The sequence below is a fragment of the Gymnoscopelus microlampas genome, assembly GCF_963454915.1.
Source record: "Gymnoscopelus microlampas genome assembly, chromosome: 11".
NCBI lineage: Eukaryota > Metazoa > Chordata > Actinopteri > Myctophiformes > Myctophidae > Gymnoscopelus > Gymnoscopelus microlampas.
In genome coordinates this window covers 3,927,979-3,950,474 of record NC_139948.1, presented here as the reverse complement: position 1 = coordinate 3,950,474, position 22,496 = coordinate 3,927,979, and the positions used below count along the sequence as shown (strand labels likewise).

General features: G+C 40.5%; 2 protein-coding genes across 3 annotated transcripts in view; both read right to left on the bottom strand.

Moving 5' to 3' along the window:
• The window catches only part of LOC311055920 (uncharacterized protein), a 71,247-nt gene that overhangs the window by 2,993 nt on the left and 45,758 nt on the right, over positions 1 to 22,496 (bottom strand). The window contains exons 1-2 of one of the 2 annotated variants that reach the window (XM_084072191.1): positions 19,797 to 20,031; positions 9,774 to 9,873 (exon numbers count right to left, since the gene is read on the bottom strand). The exons of the other annotated variant lie outside the window; for it this stretch is intronic. Coding sequence (XP_083928317.1) covers positions 9,774 to 9,843 — 70 coding nt within the window. The 5' untranslated portion in view covers positions 9,844 to 9,873; positions 19,797 to 20,031. Of the gene's footprint in view, positions 1 to 9,773; positions 9,874 to 19,796; positions 20,032 to 22,496 lie in introns of those variants that run through there. 2 annotated transcript variants of the gene reach the window in all.
• Positions 4,268 to 8,720, bottom strand: LOC311055697 (uncharacterized protein; the record flags this gene model as incomplete). Its single annotated transcript, XM_084071963.1, has 5 exons — positions 4,268 to 4,291; positions 4,747 to 4,829; positions 5,508 to 5,735; positions 5,970 to 6,242; positions 8,573 to 8,720. 5 exons carry the CDS (start codon positions 8,718 to 8,720, stop codon positions 4,268 to 4,270), a joined length of 756 nt encoding a protein of 251 aa, XP_083928089.1.

Here is a 22,496-nt window from a genome sequence, read left to right as displayed (position 1 = left end):
CCAAAACTCCCTGCTGACAGGTGCCGCCCCCAGCCCGTAGTAATACGAGCAGTGATATCACCCTCCCCGTCCGGCTTCCCTCCCCCAAACACGGGCCAATTGTGTTCGTATAAACTCGAGAAAGCCGGATGCACCACGGTGGATTCGAACCCACTACCTCTGTGGTGGTGGGCAGGGACTTTACCACTGCGCCACCCGAGCGTCCTAAAAAAAATATTTTTGAGAGATATTGTAATGATGGAAACAATTAAAGAAAGAGAGAGAGAGCACATGAAACTTACTGAGGTGTGGATGGTCTTCAGGATCCTCCTGTTTAATAGAAATGTCCCTGGATGAGTCTGGAGAGTTCATCTTCACCTGCAGTCTGGACTCCACACACTGGTCTGAAATGAAGCAAGTGAATAAGGACTTTAATAACTGGAGACCCATTGTTGTGTCAAGAATAACAATAGTATTTGCTGAAGGTAAAGGCAAAATAGCCTGTTTTCTAGTCACTATGTTGGCCTGATGGTGGCGCCAGAAGAATCAGGTCCTTGAGACACTCTATTAGGATTAATCTTCCAGGGAGCATGCATGCACAGAGGAAGCTTCATGGCAATCTGTCCATTAGATTTATATACATCTTGTGTGCAAGTGGCTTAAAGGTGGAGTTAAAGGAAAGGCGTTTGAGCACCAAAATCTGTCAGATTAATCCTTGCTGGGTGCATTAAAGCCAAGGACTATTCACTGTAACTGTTGGAAGAAGCTGCATTCAGTCAGAGTTGGCACTGTGTATGTGTAGTGGAAAAGCCCATATGATCAGAAACAATCATACAGACTATGGATTTGCATAAATGAACAATTCTAAATAAAACAGTGTACTGTTCTTGATTTTTTTTCTTCATGTATTTGTATTCTTCTTCTTATTTTTTTAATTACTATTTCCTTTCTATCCTATTTAATGTGTATTTTATCTTACTCCACACTGATCATGAAGCACAATAATTTCACTGCCAACAATGCAGCTGCCAATAGTATTGTTTTTGTATGTGACAATAAACACCTTGAAGCTAGAAAAAAAGGGAAGAAAGAAAGAGACAGACAGAGAGTGAAACGTACTGAGGTCTGGCTGGTCTTCTGGTTCCTCCTGTCTGTTTCACTGAAACGGGTCTGGTTGGGTCTGGACTGGAGAGTTCATCTGCAACCTGCAGTCTGGACTCCACAGAGTCTGCAATAAAACAATTAAAATCCCAAAGTTCAGATTTCATTACAAAGACCTTAAGAGAGACGTCTCTTATATTTAACTTCAACAATAACAGACAATAATAAAGGAGTAAGATGGTAATCACTTGTCATTTGGGCAATAATAATATAATAATATCATATAATTAATATCTTCATGTAATCCTCTCTCTGAGAGAAAATGTTCCCTCTTTAAGGCAAGTAGAACGATTTATTTTCTTTTTAGGAAAATAATTCTAAATGATTTAGTCATGATTTGTGCAAATTAAATACTAATAATATTAATATTAATAATACAAACATTGTTTTATTTATTTGTTCAGGTAAACACTGTTCAGGTTCACTACCATAATAGGGAAATACCCCTTTTCCTTCAGGTCAATTGATGCATTGAATATTGTATTAACAGTTTGCGAAAAAAGCACAGAAAGTACAGTTCTATACAAGGTCTGCTAAAAGGATTAAAAACCCAAGAAAGCGCTATGGCTTGTTTCCATTGGGGTCCTGTGTATTCAATTCATCTAAACATGTAATGAAAGAAAGATATACAATACTATGCAAAAACATCATATGAAGGAGTAGTAAGATTACTACTCCTTTCTCATTCATGTTATGAAGGAGAAAGGTAGTAATCAAAAAGTAAAGTAATCATAATAAAGACAACATTATTATTTTAAACAACAACAACAAACATAACATACCTTCCTCAGTAATGTATCCTGGTAGAAAACATACTTGAACACCTCTAATGTGGAGTGTACCCACTTGAAGCTAGCTTAGCATTAGCATTAGCGCACGTCGTGTGTAAATTCCTCCCGTTTCACAACGTGCCAGCCTGTCACTCTTTACACAGACTGTCGCACAAAGACACACTCAGACAGAAGTTACACAAAGGTTTGTTCACTGCAAACTTATATTATAACACAGACTTTCTCTGTATCAGTTCGTTCACTCTCTGCTCTGTTCAGTGTTTATTTGGCTCACTGAGAACGTGATGACGTCACATCCTGAGCGTACCGTAAGCCCTGTACAAATTGTGAAACACAATACAAATAGGCTACCGTAATAGACAGAGTAAGGGCGTCATCAAGTAACAACACTTAACAGAAAGAAAGAAAGAAAGAAAGAAAGAAAGAAAGAAAGAAAGAAAGAAAGAAAGAAAGAAAGAAAGAAAGAAAGAAAGAAAGAAAGAAAGAAAGAAAACAAAGAAAACAAAGAAAGAAAGGAAATAATAGGCCACTGTTACATAGGGGGTTGAACGTTGACAAAACGTGACGTCATTGCAGATTATCAACAGAACAACGTGCTTTCGGCCGTGTGGAGATGTCGCCATGACAACACATACACAAGCCCAACAGTATATAAAGCGTCTACAGGACGTTAAAACTTCATTCCTTCTTGTCACAGAGAAAGAACAGAACCTAAGCAAGAGAGAAGACGACTGATCCATTATTATGGCTGTAGTTACACTGTTGTGGTCAGACCTGGTGGAGATGGAGGAGTGCAGGGAGGAGGAGTGGAGGATCAAGGAGGATGAGTGGGAGGCCATTCAGGAAGAGAAGGAGGAGAGGATGGAGGAATGGGCGTCTCTTGTGGCCGACTTCTTTTCTCTCCGCAAGGTGGAGCAGAAGGAGACTCTTCAAGAGACTCTGCAAGAGTGGGAGAAGAAGGCGGATGAATGGGAGGCCATTCAGGAGGAGAAGGTGGAGATCATGGAGGAATATGAGTCTCTTGTGGCCGACTTCTTTTCTCTCGAGCAGCCTCCACCATATTCCCCATCATATTCCATCATGGAGGAATATGAGCAGCCTCCATCATATTCCTCCATCATGGGGGAATATGAGCAGCCTCCATCATATTCCTCCATCATGAATGAATGATTCATCATCTCAAGACCCTGCACCGACTCCCCCCCCCCCCCCTCCCCCCCAACGGCCCTTTTAAGGGCCACCTTCCTCTCCTTTTGCTGTGACCTTGCCGTGGTGGAGAGGCTTAGTGATTCAGTGATCCTGGGTCCTATTCTGGTGGCAGTTGACCCCGACAGGTTTAACCACACCAGATTGGTCACAGGAGAGAGTCCAAACTAACAACAGCAAAATATGTCAATGTAGTGAAGTCTGAATAATTACCATAACTATAATATGAAAAATTATTAACATTATTACACAATATTAATATTATTACAGTGTCTGTTTTGACTACAGGCTGCTGCAGTTCTTCATAACACTGATACTCATCAAAAATAGTTTCTTAATACTAATAACATTAGTCAGATTTGAAAGATTTGAAAAGACCTGACGCCTGACAATCTTGTGGTTTAAACACAATTGCTCAAAAATATAGCCCCAAGTATCCAATAACCACATCAGGCAACAAGAACAAGAAGACCAGAAAATCCCCTTTTTGTCTCATGGTGACGGCACTCATTCTTCTCAGAAGTGGTTCGAAACGCATCAGAATTGAGGTCCGACAAGGGGGAATTGTCCCTGTGTCAATGTAATGTATCAGAACATACATATACCTCCATTTGTATGTTTTGATCACGTTTTAATGTAAATTAATTCACAATTTCTGAACAAAAAAAAGTCAAGTAGTTGCCTGTTTATACTCCACCCAGTGGAAGGAGTACAACAAGAAAAAGGTAGCTTCAATATCAGTCTTCTCCTCTGGAGGGGAAGGGGATGCCTGATTTCGGATTTGTTTTTCATTGCAATTAGTTTGGTGCATTCTCTTTGTTTTTGCAATTTTTGCCGATAAAACTTTTATAGAAGAAAAACTAAGTGTAAGTAACTGACCTATCAGACCTTCCACTGAGGGTGAGAGACTAATCTATTGATGGCTGTGTGAAGATTGCCAATTACAGACAAATGATAAAAGGAGATAACAAAAACCTTAAGATCAGTATTTCACTCAACCCACAAGCTTTGGTGAAATAAGTTGACAAAAGTAAAGGTCAGAATGTGCTTTAGTCTTCTGAGTCAGGTGACACAGTGAATGTTATAGCTATCAGTATACCTGATACTTTGTCCAACAAATTGAAACCTAATTAGACAGCCTGTAATTTGCAGTCCTACACAGTGAAACCCACAAAAGATTAGAAATCAAGTCTACCTTTTTTTCTTTTTCTTTTCAGACAATTAATTCTGATTAATTGGTTCTGATTCAATTCCTTATGTAGGTGACCACATACAGAATGCCACTTCTTGGAAGAAACAATGGAAAGCAATGTAACTGTTTAAGATAAGAGCAGCAATGTTTTTGTACAAAATGTGTGCACATTCAAGTACAAATGAAAGGAAAAAAGTAAAGGAAACAAATAATCTATAAGTCAATGAGATACACATGAACCTCCAGTCTTTGTCGGTCGGATCGACACTTCAGTGAATAGGAGTGCTTTTTTTTAAAAGATATTCATTAACTAATGAATATTTATTTTATTTTTCATACATGGGTTCCTTTTAAAATGTCTATGCCACCAATTTGCCGTTCTTTGTAGAGCACACAGTTGACATGCACGACGCCCACCGGCTGGACCACCACCAGGACGGTCTGGTGGTCCTCGGCACACTGCATGTAGTCTGGGACGCTCATGTCCTCTTGTGGTTCAACTGTGATGGATGACACACAAACAGGATAGAACGGATTGCGTTCTGTGAAAGCTGTGTGCAGTATTAGAGGAGCTACAGTTAATCACATGCAATCATTGAATAGTAATCAATCACTACAGTATATTGGGCATGTCATTAAAAGCGAAACGTTGTGAGCTTAAAGATCTGCTATTTTCAACATTCTTGAATAAAGTGAAGAAGTTCAAAATATAACTTAAGTGGTTAATCGATACATTGACATTCTCAATTATTCATTTAATTGATTCATTAATTCATTTAAAAAGTAATTGATAGATGGTTGCAGGCAGCCCTAGTATTTATATCGTATGCAGTATGAGGACGCCAGTAACTGAGTGGTAGAGAAGCCGTCTGGGAATCTAAAGGTCACCAGTTTGCCCCCGTTTGCACGTAATCAACACTAGTATCAATAAAACATATATGTACCGCAAACAAGAGTTTTCTCCAGTGTGGAACGTTTATTCTCTAGTGTGGATACGCTGGTGTTTCTTCAGGTCAGATGACTGATTGAAACTCTTGTTACAATGTTTACATTGGAAAGGTCCAATGTGGATACGCTGGTGTGTCTTCAGGCTACCCGACCGATTAAAACTCTTGTTACAGTGTGTACAGTGGAAAGGTTTCTCTCCAGTGTGGATACGTTGGTGAAACTCTTGTTACAATGTTGACAGTGGAAAGGTTTTTCTCCAGTGTGGAAACGCTGGTGTGTCTTCATGTTATCCGACCGATTAAAACTCTTGTTGCATTGTTTACAGTGGAAAGGTTTTTCTCCAGTGTGGATACGATGGTGTCTCTTCAGGTCATATGACTGAATGAAACTCTTGTCGCAATGTTCACAGTGTAAAGGTTTTTCTCCAGTGTGGATAGGCTGGTGTGTCTTCAGGGAACCTGAGGAACAGAGGGAAGAGAGAGAGGAGGAGAGACGGGGAGAGGCAGGTTAAAATTGGTGAGTACACATACAACTTGAAAGCTTCCATCATCAAATAAGTCAGTTGTTGAGGAGAATTACGGCTCCCCTGTTAATATTTCTGATCTAATTGTATTTTTCATCGACCTCTTTTATTCCAACTCCCAGTTTTCCCCACCCCATAAGTCATGTCCCTGTGTTTAACACAGACTGACCTCCACTGGTCTCCTCCCAATCATCGCTGTCTTCAGTGTCAGATTCAAGCTCGACTTCAATTTCAGAACAGTGTGAAGAGATGTCTTCATCATCATCTTCACTTTTCACTGTTAGTAATGTCAACTTTGACCCATCAGGCTCCTCTGGTCTTTGAAGTAGCTCCTCCTGTTCCTCTTTAATGTGTGGAGGCTCTGGTTCCTCCTGGAGCAGACTGGGACTCCTCTCCTGTTCAGGAGAAACCTCCTCTTTACACACAACCATGTACAGGATGTCTAGGAGCAGAACAATAACATGATAGTGAATAGTGGATTCCTAAAATGTACATATATTTATCCTTTGTCCGTGTTCCCTGTACAAAGTGAGCTATCACCTAATTTGATTGACCAAACATTGACTAACAGCAGGTTGCTACATGACAAATCATTTTTTTAAGCAAGGTTTTAGCAAAATACATATTTTGACTTTTATTCATAATTGGAATTTAGATATTTAGTTACTTTATCAAACAATTGAATAATGTTATCACAGCATTTTAATTTTATCATTAAATTATGAAACAATATTAAACCATAAAACGTAGTAGTAACTGAGTAGTACAGAGAGACAGACAGGTGAATAAATCAGGCTGTAGGCCAAGCCGTATACGGTATAGAACAGGGTTGATTTCGTCGACTAAAACTATGACAAAAAATGTTCATCGACCACCTTTTTTCACTGACGAAAACTAAATAAGAACTAAGCTATGATGACTAAAACTATGACTAAATATATTGACAATTTTGTTAACAAATAAAAACTAGACTGCAATGTTAGTGAGGGACTAGTGGAGAAGAGATCCAGTAGAACTAAAAGACAATTCATTTTATGTTTGGTTGTGCTCGGGTGTTGTGCTCTGAAAATAGCAGATCTACAAGCTCGCGACGCGTTGTGAGCTTCTATCGGCTATTTTTAGAGCACAACCAAGTGTAAAATCAGCCATTCAGGCATCATAGTTTAAAATCTAGTAATGGGTCTGTGAGTCTTTGAATCTGTCTGTCTCTGTGTTCAGTCTGTGAGTCTTTGAAACTGTCTGTCTCTGTGTTCAGTCTGTGAGTCTTTGAATTTGTCTGTCTGTGTTCAGTCTGTGAGTCTTTGAATCTGTCTGTCTGTGTTCAGTCTGTGAGTCTTTGAATCTGTCTGTCTGTGTTCAGTCTGTGAGTCTTTGAATCTGTCTGTCTGTGTTCAGTCTGTGAGTCTTTGAATCTGTCTGTCTGTGTTCAGTCTGTGAGTCTTTGAATCTGTCTGTCTCTGTGTTCAGTCTGTGAGTCTTTGAATCTGTCTGTCTGTGTTCAGTCTGTGAGTCTTTGAATCTGTCTGTCTGTGTTCAGTCTGTGAGTCTTTGAATCTGTCTGTCTCTGTGTTCAGTCTGTGAGTCTTTGAATCTGTCTGTCTCTGTGTTCAGTCTGTGAGTCTTTGAATCTGTCTGTCTCTGTGTTCAGTCTGTGAGTCTTTGAATCTGTCTGTCTGTGTTCAGTCTGTGAGTCTTTGAATCTGTCTGTCTCTGTGTTCGGGGTGAATTAGACAAACCGCTGTACCGATCAGCACAAAATTTCTGCACAATGCCAAAGCAGACCAAGAAAGTCTTTTTCACATCTGAATAGAATGACTTAAACCCTCTATGCTAGGTTTCATGTGGTTACATTTTAAATCAAGAAGCTGAGATAAAGCGTGACAATGATCTGTGTTACGTCACACAAATCAGACTAACGGACCCATTTCTAGTTGTCACGGTTCCTACAGAGCCACGCCATGAATTCGATTTTCAACTACGACCTAAGTTTCAACCAGGTATTGCAGGCTTTCATGGCCAGAGGTGCTTCTGTTTGATGAACATCAGCTGTGATTAGTCTACTTTTGAACAGATACGACAGAAGAGATAACAGTTCATTTAATAGGGTCGCACTCAGAATGACTTCTCCATGTCCATGTTCGTCAGTGTACTGAGTAGGCATACAAACAGTGGATGCAGACAAACCCTGTTCTATGGTCTGGCCTACAGCAACATTGAAAAAACATTTACGATGTAAAGTTATATGCTGCAGTTTTTCTTTTACATTACATTTTCACATAAGAGGATGTGCTTTAGGATATTATTAAGTAATAACAATAAATGTTTAAAAATATGTGTTTTTATTAGTATTAATCTTTTACCCCTTTTTCTCCCCAATTTACTCGTTATACCAATTAATCCCTCACCACACACATTTGTGTGACTCAAATGCCAGTGAGGAGCCCCCACCGGGAGGACGTAGCACCTCCGTCCTACTCCTCCCGCCCCAAAACTCCCTGCTGACAGGTGCCGCCCCCAGCCCGTAGTAATACGTGCAGTGATATCACCCTCCCCGTACGGCTTCCCTCCCCCAAACCCGGGCCATTTGTGTTTGTATAAACTCGAGAAAGCCAGATGCACCACGGTGGATTCGAACCCACTACCTCTGTGGTGGTGGGCAGGGACTTTACCACTGCGCCACCCGAGCGTCCTAAAAATGTATATTTTGAGAGATATTGTAATGATGGAAAAAATGAAAGAATGAGAGAGAGAGAGAGAGCACACGAAACTTACTGAGGTGTGGATGGTCTTCAGGACCCTCCTGTTTAATAGAAATGTCCCTGGATGAGTCTGGAGAGTTCATCTTCACCTGCAGTCTGGACTCCACACACTGGTCTGAAATGAAGCAAGTGAATAAGGACTTTAATAACTGGAGACCCATTGTTGTGTCAAGAATAACAATAATATTTGCTAAAGGTAAAGGTAAAATAGCCTGTTTTCTAGTCACTATTTTGGCCTGATGGTGGCGCCAGAAGAATCAGGTCATTGAGACACTCTGTTAGGATTAATCTTCCAGGGAGCATGCATGCACAGAGGAAGCTTCATGGCAATCTGTCCATTAGATATATAGACATCTTGTGTGCAAGTGGCTTAAAAGTGGAGTTAAAGGAAAGGCGTTTGAGCACTAAAATCTGTCAGATTAATCCTTGCTGGGTGCATTAAAGCCAAGGACTATTCAATGTAACTGTTGGAAGAAGCTGCATTCAGTCAAAGTTGGCACTGTGTATGTGTAGTGGAAAAGCCCATATGATCAGAAACAATCATACAGACTATGGATTTGCATAAATGAACAATTCTAAATTAGACAGTGTACTGTTCTTGATTTTTTTCTCCATGTATTTGTATTCTTCTTCTTATTTTTTCAATTACTATTTCCTTTCTATCCTATTTAATGTGTATTTTATCTAACTCCACACTGATCATGAAGCACAATAATTTCACTGCCAACAATGCAGCTGTCAATAGTATTGTTTTTGTATGTGACAATAAACACCTTGAAGCTAGAAAAAAAGGGAAGAAAGAAAGAGACAGACAGAGAGTAAAGGAGTGTAAAACCCTACTCTCTTTCAAAACTGCCCTAAAGATACACCTTCAGGAGGCTGCAATTGGAAAATGGCCCCTGTCTAAGTCCTAACCTAACCTACCCCCCCCCCCCCCTCTCTCCTTCTTCTTTTGTACATATTTCTCACTCTTCATACCAGTAACCTGTAAACTGATTGTATGACATTCTATAGTAGTTGTGTATATCTGTCAGTCTCTTATATGTCATCATGATTTGTGTGCGTGGGGAACTCATTTGAAACAAGCTCATGAGTCTTCCAGTTTAGTAGACCTCGTATTGTGAATTTGTACTTCCATGTACTGTTGTTCTCATGTCTTACTAAATAAAGTACATCAATCAATCAATCAATCAATCAATCAGAGTGAAACGTACTGAGGTCTGGCTGGTCTTCTGGTTCCTCCTGTTTCACTGAAACAGGTCTGGTTGGGTCTGGAGAGTTCATCTCCAACCTGCAGTCTGGACTCCACAGAGTCTGGAATAAAACAATTAAAATCCCAAAGTTCAGATTTCATTACAAAGACCTTAAGAGAGACGTCTCTTACATTTAACTTCAACAATAACAGACAATAATTAAGGAGTAAGATGGTAATCACTTGTCATTTGGGCAAGTAACCTTTTCACAGAAAATGTCCTGAATAATATAATATATATAATTAATAATATAATATAATTAATATCTTCATGTAATCCTCTCTCTGATAGAAAATGTTCCCTCTTTAAGGCAAGTAGAACAATTCATTTTCTTTTTAGAAAAATCATTCTAAATGATTTAGTCATGATTTGTGCAAATTAAATACTAATAATATTAATATTAATAATACAAACATTGTTTTTGTTTTTTTTGTTTTCAGGTAAACACTGTTCAGGTTCACTACCATAATAATCCTTCAGGTCAATTGATGCATTGAATATTGTATTAACAGTTTGCGAAAAAAGCAGAGAAAGTACAGTTCTATACAAGGTCTGCTAAAAGGATTAAAACCCAAGAAAGCGCTATGGCTCGTTTCCATTGGGGTCCTGTGTATTCAATTCATCTAAACATATAATGAAAGAAAGATATACAATACTATGCAAAAACATCATATGAAGGAGTAGAAAGATTACTACTCCTTTCTCCTTCATGTTATGAAGGAGAAAGGAGTAGTATCAAAAAGTAAAGTAATCATAATAAAGACAACATTCTTGTGTCGTATGTATATTCCTCCCGTTTCACAACGTGCCAGCCTGTCACTCTTTACACAGACTGTCGCACAAAGACACACTCAGACAGAAGTTACACAAAGGTTTGTTCACTGCAAACTTATATTATAACACAGACTTTCTCTGTATCAGTTAGTTCACTCTTTGCTCTGTTTATTTGGCTCACTGAGAACGTGATGACGTCACATCCTGAGCGTACCGTAAGCCCTGTACAAATTGTGCAACACAATACAAATAGGCTACCGTAATAGACAGAGTAAGGGCGTCATCAAATAAGAACACTTAACAGAAAGAAAGAAAGAAAGAAAGAAAGAAAGAAAGAAAGAAAGAAAGAAAGAAAGAAAATAATAGGCCACTGTTACATAGGGGGTTGAACGTTGACAAAACGTGACGTCATTGCAGATTATCAACAGAACAACGTGCTTTCGGCCGTGTGGAGATGTCGCGATGACAACACATACACAAGCCCAACAGTATATAAAGCGTCTACAGGACGTTATAAGATCATTCCTTCTTTCTTGTCACAGAGAAAGAACAGAACCTAAGCAACAGAGAAGACGACTGATCCATTATTATGGCTGTAGTTACACTGTTGTGGTCAGACCTGGTGGAGATGGAGGAGTGCAGGGAGGAGGAGTGGAGGATCAAGGAGGATGAGTGGGAGGCCATTCAGGAAGAGAAGGAGGAGAGGATGGAGGAATGGGCGTCTCTTGTGGCCGACTTCTTTTCTCTCCGCAAGGTGGAGCAGAAGGAGACTCTTCAAGAGACTCTGCAAGAGTGGGAGAAGAAGGCGGATGAATGGGAGGCCATTCAGGAGGAGAAGGTGGAGATCATGGAGGAATATGAGTCTCTTGTGGCCGACTTCTTTTCTCTCGAGCAGCCTCCACCATATTCCCCATCATATTCCATCATGGAGGAATATGAGCAGCCTCCATCATATTCCTCCATCATGGGGGAATATGAGCAGCCTCCATCATATTCCTCCATCATGAATGAATGATTCATCATCTCAAGACCCTGCACCGACCCCCCCCCCCCCAACGGCCCTTTTAAGGGCCACCTTCCTCTCCTTTTGCTGTGACCTTGCCGTGGTGGAGAGGCTTAGTGATTCAGTGATCCTGGGTCCTAATCTGGTGGCAGTTGACCCCGACAGGTTTAACCACACCAGATTGGTCACAGGAGAGAGTCCAAACTAACAACAGCAAAATCTGTCTCTGTAGTGAAGTCTGAATAATTACCATAACTATAATATGAAAAATGATTAACATTATTACACAATATTAATATTATTACAATGTCTGTGTCACACATTTTGACTACAGGCTGCTGCAGTTCTTCATAACACTGATAATCGTCAAAAATAGTTTCTTATTACACCTAATGGAATGACTATGATCACTATTAAGTCATATATTACATTGTTAGAGTTCATGGAGGACAATTTCCCCCCCTTAGTGCTTACAATGTTTCCTTTTCAGGTCTAAAGCTATGGGAATGCGTTGTCATCTTTCCCCCAACCTGTCTATAAGCCTTCCTAGAATTCACTATATCATTCCAGGGGAAAGAAGGATGCTGAATGACTTGACACAAAGTCTATTAATTACAGCTTTCCAGAGAAGAGGGCTACAGTATTGGAACATGGCACATGATTTTATTTTTGCTGTATGTAAATATTATGATCTCTATCAAACCAGTAATGTTTTGTTTAAATTGTTTGTACCATTATTTTGTGTACTATATAAGGGAGTTGACATTTCGTATTACACAAAGTTGTAAATGTGTGGGGCAAGGTTGATATACCTTTCTCACAGTGTTGCATGTGTCAGAGTGTCAATGATTGTGAGGTGTAATGCATTTAATTAAAGTTATTCCAACTTTGAAAAAAAAAAGACCTTGCATGTCTTATCGCCAGGTCTCAGTCGGTAATGAAGTAAAAACTCCACCATCACATGCGCAAACATTTTGCGACCTGCACTGAACGGAAACACTTAAGACTCAAGACGCGTCAGCATATTTAGCACCTGGGTGAGTGTTTATATGTTAATTAAGGGCGCTGTGCGCAGTGTGCGGTATCTGCTGTTTTGCCCCCTGACTTACCAAGACTCACTGCGTAGGGCTAGGACGTCCCTCTCTCTCATCCGCGATGATTCATTGTTCATAAACAGGAAACATTGTTTTCAACTGTTTCCAGACAGTTCTGAGTTTGGTTATTGTACCAGAATGTTCTGGGAAACAAGAAACAGTTCTGTAAGATAGATTGATTGTAATGGATGAATTTCAATGGGTCAGGCTGGCCTAAATCTTTATTAACAGTTTGCAAATAGTACAACGGTACGATTATACAATCATGCTAAAAGAATCATTTAAGACATCCAATAATATACAAGACATCATCAACACTGATATCAATAAAACACATTTGTACTGTAAACGTGGGGGGGGGGGGGGGGGGGGGTGTTGAGCTTAGACTTTACTAACCTGATCAGGTTAAGACTTTACTAGGACCAGTTACAAATTGCAGATAGGTGCTCTTTTATGGTGGTTTTGAAGGCGGGTAAGAAGTCACACTTTTTAAAAAGTGTATCCTGTGATATATCGTGATATATCGCAATATTGAAATGTGACAATACGTATCGACTTTGAAAATAGCCGATCTACAAGCTCACAACGCGTCGCATCGCGATGCGTTGTGAGCTTGTAGATCGGCTATTTTCAAACATTTTAGTATGTTTACTTTTGGTACTTTAAGTACATTTTGATACCAATACTTTTGTACTTTTAAGCACATTTTGAATTCCGGACTTTTACTTGTAACAGAGTACCTACTTCTACATTGCAGTATTGATACTTTAACCTAAGTAAAACATTTGAGTAATTTTTCCACCACTGGAAACCAGTGGAATACATCCCATAGTCACTAAAAAGAAAAACCTGCAATTCTTCCAAGCTAAAGTCTCACATTTCTCATTGGTCAATAGACGTTGATGACACAGTCAGCTAAATATGGTGAGCTATCTTTGAAAGCCTCTCATCAATTTGCAGGGAATGCTTAAACAAATAGGTTTAATGTCTCCGGCAGAAACCAACTCCAAAATGTTAATTTTTCAGGAAATTAAAAAAAAAAGAAAAAAAAGGAGTTAGGGTACGCTCCCACCGCACTTTTATTTTACCTCTGGGGCAGAATCTGCCAATGCATTGTCAATGCAAATGCGTGGATTCACGCAAGAGCAGATTTTTCCGCTTGTCGCGAAGACCTTGCGTTTATCCGCTCTACACAAAGAAGCATAAAACTGCTGGAGGCAGGAGCTGATTTCCCCCCTCTGTCCAATCGGGTGAGTCGAAGGCGGACCGTCGCAAGACTCAGGAAGCAACATAGTGCTCTCAGTGGACCAACTGGTTGTAGCTGTTGCATCTCACCCAGTACTTTATGATTTGACCATGAAAGAGTTCCATATGACTAACATTAAAGAACTGGCCTGGTTACAAGTCAGTGCGGTCGCAAAGGCTTTAGGTTAGTGTAATAATATATTTAGTGTAATAATATTACTCTAACTATATATTTAATAGCCTTGTCAGTTAAAAATAGTCTTCACTTTTGCACTTGGGGTTCGTACATCTACATACACATTCAGATTTAAAATAATCTTACCCCGTGGCCACGGATTTTACAATCATGTACGGGCCCTCAGAAGTACCCATATCTTCCGTATTGTTCAATAGAAAAACATTTTAATCCGATTGGTGGCCAATTTCCCACAGAGTTATAATGTACCAACAGTGCAATACACCTCTCAACCGCAAGGGTCGCACAGTTGAAAGCATACGGAGAAAATGACCACTGATTGGATTAAAATGCTTTTTATTGAACAATACGGAAGATACGGATACTTATGAGGGCCCGTACATGATTGTAACATCCGTGGCCATGGGTTAAGTACTTTATATTTTAAATCTGAATGTGTATGTAGATGTACGAACCCCAAGTGTGAAAGTGCAAAGGCATTTTTTCTTGTCTAGTGGCTAGTGTCTAGTGGCGGTGCGGGATACGGGGACGGTCTTGAATGTGAGTGACAGGTGCGTCACAGCGTTTTTTTTAGAATCCGCTGGCTGCAAAAAACTGTGGCTGCGCACAACCTGCGTTTAACAGCGGCCAGCCAACTTTTGGTGAGAGCGTACCCTTAGGAGATTTTGTTCATTGATAAGACAAGCTGAATGGACCTCCAAGCTCACAATGAGGTTGGCGGTCAAAAGGGGTGGAGCCTGGAGTCAGCTAAACCAGCTAACTCCACCCTCCTTTGGTGAAGTTAGTTGGTTTAGCAGAAAGTTTGAGGATCCAATGGAGTTCGCTGCTTTTGTCAGAAGCACTTTTTAATACTTTTCATTGGTTCAATATTTTTTAATCAACACAGTAAAGGGTGTTCAATAGCACTGATTTGAAAAAAAAAAAGTGTACAGAAAGTGTACAGAAAAATGTAGTTAGCTGGTTCCTGCCGGACAGAAACGATATACAATAATATATAAGACATCATCAACACTAGTATCAATAAAACATTATGTACCGCATACAAGCTTTTTCTCCAGTGTGGAAAGTTTATTCTCTAGTGTGGATACGCTGGTGTTTCTTCAGGTTACCTGAACAAGAAAAACTCTAGTCACATTGTTTACATTGGAAAGGTTTCTCTCCAGTGTGGATACGCTGGTGTGTCTTCAGGCTACTCGACCGATTAAAACTCTTGTTACAGTGTGTACAGTGGAAAGGTTTCTCTCAAGTGTGGATACGCTGGTGTCTCTTCAGGACAGATGACTGATTGAAACTCTTGTTACAATGTTTACATTGGAAATGTTTTTCTCCAGTGTGGATACGCTGGTGTTTCTTCAGGGAACCTGACTTACTGAAACTCTTTTCACAATGTTTACAGTGGAAAGGTTTATCTCCAGTGTGGATACGCTGGTGTGTCTTGAAGGAACCTAACTGACTGAACCTCTTGTTACAATGTTTACAGTGAAAAGGTTTTTCTCCAGTGTGGACACGCTGGTGTATCTTCAGGTCAGATGACCGTGTGAAACTCTTGTTACAATGTTGACAGTGAAAAGGTTTTTCTTCAGTGTGGACACACTGGTGTGTCTTCAGGTCACGTGACCGGGTGAAACTCTTGTTACAATGTTGACAGTGGAAAGGTTTTTCTCCAGTGTGGACACGCTGGTGTCTCTTCAGGGAACCTGACTGACTGAACCTCTTGTTACAATGTTGACAGTGGAAAGGTTTTTCTCCAGTGTGGACACGCTGGTGTATCTTCAGGTCAGATGACTGTGTGAAACTCTTGTCACAATGTTTACAGTGAAAAGGTTTTTCTTCAGTGTGGATAGGCTGGTGTGTCTTCAGGTCACGTGACCGGGTGAAACTCTTGTTACAATGTTGACAGTGGAAAGGTTTTTCTCCAGTGTGGACACGCTGGTGTCTCTTCAGGGAACCTGACTGACTGAACCTCTTGTTACAATGTTGACAGTGGAAAGGTTTTTCTCCAGTGTGGACACGCTGGTGTATCTTCAGGTCAGATGACTGTGTGAAACTCTTGTCACAATGTTTACAGTGAAAAGGTTTTTCTTCAGTGTGGATAGGCTGGTGTGTCTTCAGGTCACGTGACCGGGTGAAACTCTTGTTACAATGTTGACAGTGGAAAGGTTTTTCTCCAGTGTGGACACGCTGGTGTCTCTTCAGGGAACCTGACTGACTGAACCTCTTGTTACAATGTTGACAGTGGAAAGGTTTTTCTCCAGTGTGGACACGCTGGTGTATCTTCAGTCTGTGAGTCTTTGAATCTGTCTGTCTCTGTGTTCAGTTTGTGAGACTTTGAATCTGTCTGTCTGTGTTCAGTCTGTGAGTCTTTGAATCTGTCTGTCTGTGTTCAGTCTGTGAGTCTTTGAATCTGTCTGTCTCTGTGTTCAGTCTGTGAGTCTTTGAATCTGTCTGTCTGTGTTCAGTCTGTGAGTCTTTGAATCTGTCTGTCTGTGTTCAGTCTGTGAGTCTTTGAATCTGTCTGTCTCTGTGTTCAGTCTGTGAGTCTTTGAATCTGTCTGTCTGTGTTCAGTCTGTGAGTCTTTGAATCTGTCTGTCTCTGTGTTCAGTCTGTGAGTCTTTGAATCTGTCTGTCTGTGTTCAGTCTGTGAGTCTTTAAATCTGTCTGTCTGTGTTCAGTCTGTGAGTCTTTGAATCTGTCTGTCTCTGTGTTCAGTCTGTGAGTCTTTGAATCTGTCTGTCTGTCTCTGTGTTCAGTCTGTGAGTCTTTGAATCTGTCTGTCTCTGTGTTCAGTCTGTGAGTCTTTGAATCTGTCTGTCTGTGTTCAGTCTGTGCGTCTTTGAATCTGTCTGTCTCTGTGTTCAGTCTGTGAGTCTTTAAATCTGTCTGTCTGTGTTTAGTCTGTGAGTCTTTGAATCTGTCTGTCTCTGTGTTCAGTCTGTGAGTCTTTGAATCTGTCTGTCTGTGTTCAGTCTGTGAGTCTTTGAATCTGTCTGTCTGTGTTCAGTCTGTGAGTCTTTAAATCTGTCTGTCTGTGTTTAGTCTGTGAGTCTTTGAATCTGTCTGTCTGTGTTCAGTCTGTGAGTCTTTGAATCTGTCTGTCTGTGTTCAGTCTGTGAGTCTTTAAATCTGTCTGTCTGTGTTCAGTCTGTGAGTCTTTGAATCTGTCTGTCTCTGTGTTCAGTCTGTGAGTCTTTGAATCTGTCTGTCTGTCTCTGTGTTCAGTCTGTGAGTCTTTGAATCTGTCTGTCTCTGTGTTCAGTTTGTGAGTCTTTGAATCTGTCTGTCTCTGTGTTCAGTCTGTGAGTCTTTGCATCTGTATGTCTCTGTGTTCAGGGTGAAGTAGACAAACCGCTGTACCGATCAGCACCGAATTTCTGCACAATGCCAATGCAGACCTAGGAAGTGTTTTTCACATCTGAATAGAATGACTTAAACCCTCTATACTTAGTGAGCTAACCCTCTATTGTTAGTGAGATATTGTGAGTGTGTAGATCGGATTTTTAGCGAATTGTCCCTCTGAATAGGGATGCTAGGTTTCATGTGGTTACATTTTAAATCAAGAAGCTCAAGATGCATTTTTATTAGTATTCATATTTTACCCCTTTTTCTCCCCAATTTACTCGTTATAGCAATTAATTCCTCAACACACACATTTGTGTGTTTCCACTGCTGTTGTACTGTATCCGAATGACTCAAATGCCAGTTAGGAGCCCCCACCGGGAGGACGTAGCGCCTCCGTCCTACTCCTCCCGCCCCAAAACTCCCTGCTGACAGGTGCCGCCCCCAGCCCGTAGTAATACGTGCAGTGATATCACCCTCCCCGTCCGGCTTCCCTCCCCCAAACACGGGCCAATTATGTTCGTATAAACTCGAGAAAGCCGGATGCACCACGGTGGATTCGAACCCACTACCTCTGTGGTGGTGGGCAGGGACTTTACCACTGTGCCACCCGAGCGTCCTAAAAAAAATATTTTTGAGAGATATTGTAATGATGGAAACAATTAAAGAAAGAGAGAGAGAGCACATGAAACTTACTGAGGTGTGGATGGTCTTCAGGACCCTCCTGTTTAATAGAAATGTCCCTGGATGAGTCTGGAGAGTTCATCTTCACCTGCAGTCTGGACTCCACACACTGGTCTGAAATGAAGCAAGTGAATAAGGATTTTAATAACTGGAGACCCATTGTTGTGTCAAGAATAACAATAGTATTTGCTGAAGGTAAAGGCAAAATAGCCTGTTTTCTAGTCACTATGTTGGCCTGATGGTGGCGCCAGAAGAATCAGGTCCTTGAGACACTCTATTAGGATTAATCTTCCAGGGAGCATGCATGCACAGAGGAAGCTTCATGGCAATCTGTGTCCATTAGATTTATATACATCTTGTGTGCAAGTGGCTTAAAGGTGGAGTTAAAGGAAAGGCGTTTGAGCACCAAAATCTATCAGATGAATCCTTGCTGGGTGCATTAAAGCCAAGGACTATTCACTGTAACTGTTGGAAGAAGCTGCATTCTGTCAAAGTTGGCACTGTGTATGTGTAGTGGAAAAGCCCATATGATCAGAAACAATCATACAGACTATGGATTTGCATAAATGAACAATTCTAAATAAAACAGTATACTGTTCTTGATTTTTTTCTTCATGTATTAGTATTCTTCTTCTTATTTTTTCAATTACTATTTCCTTTATATCCTATTTAATGTGTATTTTATCTTACTCCACACTGATCATGAAGCACAATAATTTCACTGCCAACAATGCAGCTGCCAATAGTATTGTTTTTGTATGTGACAATAAACACCTTGAAGCTAGAAAAAAAGGGAAGAAAGAAAGAGACAGACAGAGAGTGAAACGTACTGAGGTCTGGCTGGTCTTCTGGTTCCTCCTGTCTGTTTCACTGAAACGGGTCTGGTTGGGTCTGGACTGGAGAGTTCATCTGCAACCTGCAGTCTGGACTCCACAGAGTCTTCAATAAAACAATTAAAATCCCAAAGTTCAGATTTCATTACAAAGACCTTAAGAGAGACGTCTCTTACATTTAACTTCAACAATAACAGACAATAATAAAGGAGTAAGATGGTAATCACTTGTCATTTGGGCAATAATAATATAATATAATTAATATCTTCATGTAATCCTCTCTCTGATAAAGAAAATGTTCCCTCTTTAAGGCAAGTAGAACGATTTATTTTCTTTTTAGGAAAATAATTCTAAATGATTTAGTCATGATTTGTGCAAATTAAATACTAATAATATTAATATTAATAACACAAACATTGTTTTATTTATTTTTTCAGGTAAACACTGTTCAGGTTCACTACCATAATAGTGAAATACCCCTTTTCCTTCAGGTCAATTGATGCATTGAATATTGTATTAACAGTTTGCGAAAAAAAAGCACAGAAAGTACAGTTCTATACAAGGTCTGCTAAAAGGATTAAAACCCAAGAAAGCGCTATGGCTTGTTTCCATTGGGGTCCTGTGTATTCAATTCATCTAAACATGTAATGAAAGAAAGATATACAATACTATGCAAAATCATCATATGAAGGAGTAGTAAGATTACTACTCCTTTCTCCTTCATGTTATGAAGGAGAAAGGAGTAGTAATCAAAAAGTAAAGTAATCATAATAAAGACAACATTCTTATTTTAAACAACAACAACAAACATAACATACCTTCCTCAGTAATGTATCCTGGTAGAAAACACACTTGAACACCTCTAATGTGGAGTGTACCCACTTGAAGCTAGCTTAGCATTAGCATTAGCGCACGTCGTGTGTAAATTCCTCCCGTTTCACAACGTGCCAGCCTGTCACTCTTTACACAGACTGTCACACAAAGACACACTCAGACAGAAGTTACACAAAGGGTTGTTCACTGCAAACTTATATTATAACACAGACTTTCTCTGTATCAGTTCGTTCACTCTCTGCTCTGTTTAGTGTTTATTTGGCTCACTGAGAACGTGATGACGTCACACCCTGAGCGTACCGTAAGCCCTGTACAAATTGTGCAATACAAATAGGCTACCGTAATACAACGACCGCGGCCTCGCAAGGAGGCCTACCGCAGTATCAAGAGCAACACGTCCACCAGGTTCATGAACATCTTCCACCCTACCGTCAGACTGCTGAACAAGGCATGAGGGACCTGGGACAAGTGACTCCGACTTTTTTTTGCCCTTCCTGATGGACGTACCTGCGGATTATACCAGTGTCAGTTTACTTTATGTGGATTATAAGGGGAAGTGAATTGCAGTTGGAATGAAGCTGAAGTCATAGACATGAATGGTGTCACAGACTGGCCACATGAAGTCATTGAACAATCAAACATCAAGAAAGAAAGAAAGAAAGAAAGAAAGAAAGAAAACAAAGAAAGAATAGGCCACTGTTACATAGGGGGTTGAACGTTGACAAAACGTGACGTCATTGCAGATTATCAACAGAACAACGTGCTTTCGGCCGTGTGGAGATGTCGCCATGACAACACATACACAAGCCCAACAGTATATAAAGCGTCTACAGGACGTTAGAAGATCATTCCTTCTTTCTTGTCACAGAGAAAGAACGGAACCTAAGCAACAGAGAAGACGACTGATCCATTAGTATGGCTGTAGTTACACTGTTGTGGTCAGACCTGGTGGAGATGGAGGAGTGCAGGGAGGAGGAGTGGAGGATCAAGGAGGATGAGTGGGAGGCCATTCAGGAAGAGAAGGAGGAGAGGATGGAGGAATGGGCGTCTCTTGTGGCCGACCTCTTTTCTCTCCGCAAGGTGGAGCAGAAGGAGACTCTTCAAGAGACTCTGCAAGAGTGGGAGAAGAAGGCGGATGAATGGGAGGCCATTCAGGAGGAGAAGGAGGAGATCATGGAGGAATATGAGTCTCTTGTGGCCGACTTCTTTTCTCTCGAGCAGCCTCCACCATATTCCCCATCATATTCCATCATGGAGGAATATGAGCAGCCTCCATCATATTCCTCCATCATGGGGGAATATGAGCAGCCTCCATCATATTCCTCCATCATGAATGAATGATTCATCATCTCAAGACCCTGCACCGACCCCCCCTCCCCCCCAACGGCCCTTTTAAGGGCCACCTTCCTCTCTTTTTGCTGTGACCTTGCCGTGGTGGAGAGGCTTAGTGATTCAGTGATCCTGGGTCCTAATCTGGTGTCAGTTGACCCTGACAGGTTTAACCACACCAGATTGGTCACAGGAGAGAGTCCAAACTAACAACAGCAAAATCTGTCTCTGTAGTGAAGTCTGAATAATTACCATAACTATAATATGAAAAATTATTAACATTATTACACAATATTAATATTATTACAGTGTCTGTGTGTCACACATTTTGACTACAGGCTGCTGCAGTTCTTCATAACACTGATAATCGTCAAAAATAGTTTCTTAATAATAACATTGTGGCACTCTTTGATGTTATCTTTAATATTATGCTCAGTCCCTTTATTGTGTTTTATTTGAGGTTGTTTTGTGGAAGTAACACAAAAGTAAGGAAAATCTATTAACACATTAATTACAGAGAAAGTAATAGTATGTACCTGTGTCTTAAAAGTATCTTCCCCAACACCTACAATACCTGCAAATATAAATTCAAGAAAAAATATGCATTCTGCGGGAACTCAGAATAGAGTGTGTGTGTGTGTGTGTGTGTGTGTGTGTGTGTGTGTGTGTGTGTGTGTGTGTGTGTGTGTGTGTGTGTGTGTGTTTCAACCCGGACGAGAGAGAGGCACGGCCGAGGACCGTGTCCGTCCCTCTCTCTCGTCCGGGTTGAAACACATCCATTAGAGCCAAATAAACAGAGCAGAGAGTGAACGAACTGATACAGAGAAAGTCTGTGTTATAATATAAGTTTGCAGTGAACACACCTTTGTGTAACTTCTGTCTGAGTGTGTCTTTGTGTGACAGTCTGTGTAAAGAGTGACAGGCTGGCACGTTGTGAAACGGGAGGAATTTACACACGACGTTCAAAGACTTTGCTTTGTTGTTGTGGTGGTGCGCTAATGCTAATGCTATGCTAGCTTCAAGTGGGTACACTCCACATTAGAGGTGTTCAAGTCTGTTTTCTACCAGGATACATTACTGAGGAAGGTATGTTTGTTGTTGTTGTTTAAAATAGGAATGTAACCCCCCCCCCCCCCCACCCCGAACTGTTGTCTTTATTATGATTACTTTACTTTTTTGATTACTACTCGTTCATTAGCCCTGAAACATGACAGTCCTACCATGTTTGTAATGGGCCCACTTGTTCCTGGTTTTCGATGTTTTTACATTTACAACTCTCACATGTACATAAACGTTCAGATTTCAAATATAAAGTGCTGACCCCTGAGCCACGGATGTAACAAGTTGAGCCGGTA